Source organism: Alligator sinensis, unplaced genomic scaffold, assembly GCF_000455745.1.
Source record: "Alligator sinensis unplaced genomic scaffold, ASM45574v1 scaffold98_1, whole genome shotgun sequence".
Taxonomy (NCBI): Eukaryota; Metazoa; Chordata; order Crocodylia; family Alligatoridae; genus Alligator; species Alligator sinensis.
In genome coordinates, this window is record NW_005842058.1 from 1,552,489 (window position 1) to 1,558,488 (window position 6,000).

The following is a 6,000-nucleotide window of genomic DNA, read 5'->3' on the forward strand; positions in this document are numbered from 1 at the left end:
AGCTTTAACCAAGGAGCATCCACACTGTACTTGTACAAAACACATCTCATGAAACAAAGCACACAAGAGGAGGTAAATCGTTGACACAGCACTCAAGTCCAAAGCCTGAACTTTCTATTCCACCATATGCAGAAGTTTTGTTCTTCATCCCCAAGCTGTGTTAATGGGAGAGGAGAGGACTTGAAGGTACTTTGTATTTTTTCTTTCGTTTAGAAGAGTAACTTGCATACATAAACTGCTTTATTTTATTAAGAGACAGATTCATTACTGGAGGTCACAGGGGTCTGTCTTGCTTCTCTGGTTATGACGACGTGTAGAAAAGGAGGTGGGCTCTAACTAAATACCAGAAGAAAGTTCTTCAATGGATTCTCAGCAGCAAGGAACTCCATCTTTTCCTTGTACGTTCTGAGCTTTGATTAACTTGACGTGTGTCGGTTTAACATGGTTGCATGAAATGTACAGCTACGCAGTCTTATCATCTGGAGTTTCATCTTGCTTGTACAACTCACTGAAGACATTCATTACATTTTGGAAAACTCTGACAGCTCAAGTTCAACTAATCACCAGTCCTCCTTCCCTTCTAGGTGCGACACAGTAAAAGCAGTTATGCTGGGACAAGCTCTGAATCAGAGAAGAGTGCTTTTGAGGACCAAGGCCACTTTGTATTGGCTGCCAGTGGTATGCTCAAGTGATGCGGTATGCACGCTATCACTTCTGCACCTCACCCGCTCCTCAAAGATTCATTACTTCACCTCCGACGACTGTGCATCAGGACTCCCAGAGTCACTTTGGAAAATACTTGACTATAAAGGTATTCTGAGATTCCAGTGACTATAAATTTGAAAAAAGGACTTTGCAGTTATGTTGCATAAGAGGGAACCAAGAATTGCCTGGGCTTTGGAAACAACTTTGAAAGCAACTGTTTGGAGCATATACTGAAATAAAGCTCACGTGCCAAATGGGGAGTTAACGGGTGATGTTTTGTGGTCCCAAAAGCCTAAAAAGAAAAAAATCATGAGCAGCTCAGACTCCTCACCTCTCTATGCCTCAAAAAAAATCACTGTGATTTGTAAAAGGTGATGCCCCTGATTTCCAAGGGAGGGAAACACTGCAGAGCACCTTGTCTGCTGATACACAACTGTAGTAGTAGCAGCAATGGTGTGAGGAAAAAAAAAAACTGTAGGAACAACAGCAATCACCTGGTAAGACAACCCCCGCTGCTGTCAACATCAGGTGAAACTTCAGCTTGCTTACACAGGAGTCAAAAGTCCCAGGTGCTTAACGCATATTGAAAAAGTCACAAGGCAGAGTCCATTGAATATCAGATTTAAGATAAACCTACTTAAGAATTACACCTGCACAGAGCCTGAACTAGGTGGACTACTGAACGTGTTCATAGATAGACAGAATTGCGTAAAGTTTCTTGTTCGGCGTTTAATTTCGTTCTATTTGTGTTTCAGAAACACCTAATCATCTCAGGATCAAGTCCTTTACTATCAAATAACTGAAGCAAGAATGACGTTGTATAACTTGACAAGGTTTTAAAAAAAGTCTAGAAGAAACCTTAACAAGTAAACCACTTCAAAGACCTCAATTTTTTATTCCAGATTAAATGTAACTGATCGTCTAGCAATCAGTTTAAATAAACATATACTCATTCAACCCCAGATCTACCTTTTACTCAATTAAATATACGTTTCTGGAGCCTTTAAGTTGGAGCCTTAAGCGTAAGCTTTTGGAGCCTTGTACTCCAAAAACTTGCATCCATGCTATAATTATAAACATATTACCCCCACACAACATCAGATGCATTTTACATGTCCAGGATGAAGACTGTTTGGCTCAAACATTAAAGTCATTACCAGAGAAGGAACATGAATCATTTTAAATGGAAGTGCTTTTCTAGTTGTTTCTCTCCCCGAGAGCCTCCAGTCTTTTCCAGAGGGATATTCATTTCTCTCCATACTATGGTTTCTTGCCCTCAAAATGATACTTTCTGCTGGTTGGGCCTAGTCTGTCCCTGCCAACCTAAACCCTTTAGCCATTTTCCTAAGTGCACAAAACAAAAAATGGTTTTCTGCTCTAATATCAAAAGGTGCTCATGAAAATTAAATTTTCACTCTCTTTTCCTAGGGCATTACTAAGTTAGGCCTTCTGTTTTCCATTGCCAGCCTCCAAAAATTCTTCTTTATCAGACAGCTTAATACTTGCTACACAGTGTCTTACTGCAAGGCTCTCAAACAGCTTGGAGAAGGCAAGTGTTATCCCATTTTACTGATTAGGTTAATTGTAGCACTGAAATATTTGCTGCCTTGGTTACTTAAGAACAAACAGCAAAGCTGAGAACAGCACTCACGCTGGGCTAGTAACTGAACTATGCCCATTTGGTTTTCATCTCCTTGGGTTGCAGTTGTTTTTGAACGTTGGTGCCCAAAGCCAGTATAATGCTTTACCAGCAGATCCATTCTACCAGCTCTGTAGTAAGACTGCTACCCACTGCTCCCCATCTGGCCTCTGTAAATGCATCCGTCCGGGATGCATTTTGATTTCTCCAAGTGGCCAAGCCCAAGATACTAAATGACTCTGCTAAGGGCACTGCACCCATGGCTTAAATTCTCAGCGCTTTAAGGGCCACCCCTCCAAACAACCGTCTCATCTCTTGACCATGCCACCAACCGTTACTGCAATTATATAAAGAAAAATGCGTCTGTGATGCTTTTCGGTTCCATGAGCAAACTCACTCTTGGGCAACCTGTTGAAAAGCTGGGTGGGCTTAAGTTCAGCCCAGGAGTCCAAACCTTGGCCTACCTGTTGACCCAGAAGTTGTTTCAGGAGAGGATACGTTTTGTGCAGTTGCTTTCTCGTTTCTCTGGTTTGATGTGGAATTAAGCTTGTCTTGCCCCTTGATGCTTATTTCAGTTTTGTTACCAATACCCTTAAGGGGGGGAAAAAAAAAGAGAGGGGAAAGAAAAAAGAAAAAACACACAGATACAAGTCAGGGACTACCTGATCAGGCCAATTACTACAACACAACAAAATCTACAATGTCAAGATGTACTCTTTCGACCCCAGTACTCTTTCCTGCCGTGGCAGGGGCGGGGGTCGGACTTGATGATCTGCTCAGGTCCCTTCCAACCCTACCTACAATGAAACTATGAAGATTCAACACTTGGAGCTTGGGGATGCGTGTGTGATGCTGCTGATAAGCAAACTGCTCTCCCTCGTGGAACCCTACACCATCTCGGATAGCATCCACTTCTCTCTTGCAAGAAATACTGGAGGCACCACTGCCACCGAATGGGAGCAGTGACTTCATTGAATTTATTCCCAGCCTGGGCATCCCCACACAAGGGGTCCTTGAAATTGTTTTAAGTGTAGATAAATACCTCACAGGAGAAAGGGCAGAAGAGTAAGGAAGAAATGTAGCACCAATCCTGCTCCTCAGGCTGACTGTGAGAGGCTGCTGTTAGCCTGAAGGAGTCCGAGGTAAAATCTCATTTAAGAACATCTTTAATGCAAGATTTAATTTGTACTTTGAACCCTCTATTCACATTTTTGTAATCGTGCTTGTTGCACAAATAAAGTCTCGTCTAACCCAAAGCATCTAAGCACCTCAAACGTGATGTTATATGGATAACTAGAAGTACGCAAGTAGTTAATGGTACCCACCCCTTCAAAACTTGTTGGCAAAAGTTCAATGGCTTTGTAAGAATTTATGCCAGCAGAGCCAGAGTGGGAAATACCAGTTTAATTTTTTTTGCTGGGAACTCTTGGTTACACTGGCCTATTTTGTTAACACAGTTTTAAGAGATGAGTACAGTATGGGCTGTGGCAAAGAAAATAAGGCTAGACAGCTTTCATGTGATCTCCAATGAAAGCAACCTACACAGGGCCAGTGCACCTTGAAAGCTGACATTTAAGCCCCGCAATAAATACTGTAGGTTTGTGTTATTCCCAGAGAGAAAGGTTGATGCGCAAATAAGGCGTACCTTGGTCGAGTACACAAACTGATCAATGAGTTTTCCATCCCCAGCAGCATTCTGAAGAGCAAAAACCTGTTCGATTTTAACAACCGGAGACATGTTACATTTCTGGAGATCCAAGCTTCCCTTGTGCATGGTTATTGACGCTGGCAAGGATTTTCTAGCCGCAGCCGTTTTCCATGCTATTTTCACAGGAGGCGGCTCCTCTTCTTCCACGCTCGACTGCCTCCTTTGACTTTGCCTTCGCACCTCAGTATTTGATATTGAGGGTGAGGTTGTTACCACATTGGTCTGTTCTGGCTGAGTGTTCACTGTTGGCTTAGGGCGCCGAGTCTTTTTAGCCTCCGATTTCGAGGCAGCAGTCTTTTTGGCTTTGGGCAAAGCCTCCTCCGGCTCTTTATCTACATAAATGAAGGTGTACTGCTCTATCCTTTCTTCTCGGGTCATTTTCAATGCTTTCTCAGCATGGGCAATACCAATATCCCATTGAGCACGCTCTCTCTGTGGCCTTGGTTTGCGAATCTTGAAAACAAAGACAAAAAGAGAATCGTGTTAGATGGATCTACTTAGCTTCCCAGATGCATTAAAAAGACAATGCTCAATGAAAGCAACTTTACAAACACCCTTCTGCGCAACATGTGGACCCTACCAGGCAACCCTGAAGCCCCTTACACAGCCACACGCCTCGGATGGCCGATGAAAACTGGTTCAGTTTACAAGATAATTTGGGGGTCACGCGTATCCTACAAATTCAGACTAGGATCCAACAGCCCAACAGGATTCTTAGGGGACATCACCGTCTCCAGCAACGTAGCAAGATTCTGATGACTTACCACCTCACTGAAAACTGAGGGGAAAGGTTAACCCACAAATCTGTCAATATACGAGTCAGAAGACAGCCAGCCCACTTATCCACATTTAAAAAGAAAATCTTCTCTCAGCTTCTGACCTTTCCCTTCCCTAGTCATTACTACTTTTAATTAAAATCTACTCAAGTAGTCCACCTCTAGTGGGTGATAATTGTGGCTAATATTTCTTTTCCCAGTGGAACAACCAAGTCAAAGATATGAGCTACCCAGGAAGACGTACATACTGTTTCATTAAAAAAAGGTATTTTTCCTTATGGTTGGATTAATAATGAATGGATTAAAAATGCTGCTTGTATTCATATCAAACATTTGTTTTATTTACGATTAGAACTAGTTCTCTAAAAAGGCTATACCCATAACCTTTTAATATAAAAGACAGAAGCATGAATATTTATCTCAACAAAAGACCACATAACAATATTTAGCTGTCTATAAATAAAGATCACATATTCCCAGGTGGAAGAGATGCTGCCCTTTACTTTCGCACACCATTTAAACATAAACCAGCCTAACAGGTTTTGAAATATGCATACTTCGCCCAATTTGGGTTTTACTTTAATGAACAGTTTATATATCTCTGTAATACACTGAGCACTGAACATACCTTCTGTTTCTCCGAGTGGTTGCTGGCTTGCTTAGCAGCCTCAGCCAATAACTGCTCATACTGTTTGTGTCCCTTGTACTCTCGAACCCGCTTCTCATGCACCCATGCCCTCTCAGGCTGATTGCTAAAAAACTGAACATGGTATTCACGGGCACCTGAAATTAAAACACACTCTAGTAATCAGTTCTATCACCCCAAATCAAGTGGGGCATTTACTTGGACAATTAAGTTTAGACACTGCCCTTTCCCTCCATCTCGCCTCAACTCACTCAGTTCTTGCACCTGGAAGTTCTGCTCAGCTCTGAAAAACTTAAATGGTAAAATCTAGGCAACCTCTTCACTGACATGATAGGCTTTCATAAGTTTAAGTGCCAGGCCACCAAGATCACATAGAATGGAAACACAAAAAATAGGGGCTACTAGATCAATTTGCAGTGTGCTACACTGAGGTTCTGGCCATCTGTGGGATTTTTTTTTAAAGTTTTCTGATAGCAAGCTACAGTAAATAATAATTTTTAAAAAAAAATAAATAATATATATATAT

General features: G+C 41.8%; 1 protein-coding gene across 3 annotated transcripts in view; it reads right to left on the minus strand.

The window, feature by feature from the left end:
* Positions 1-6,000, minus strand: part of NSD3 (nuclear receptor binding SET domain protein 3) — a 40,185-nt gene that overhangs the window by 28,463 nt on the left and 5,722 nt on the right. For all 3 annotated transcript variants that reach the window (XM_006023009.3, XM_025203404.1, XM_025203405.1), the window contains exons 5-7: positions 5,457-5,611; positions 3,990-4,505; positions 2,809-2,935 (exon numbers count right to left, since the gene is read on the minus strand). In XM_006023009.3, coding sequence (XP_006023071.1) covers positions 2,809-2,935; positions 3,990-4,505; positions 5,457-5,611 — 798 coding nt within the window. The remainder of the gene's footprint in view (positions 1-2,808; positions 2,936-3,989; positions 4,506-5,456; positions 5,612-6,000) is intronic.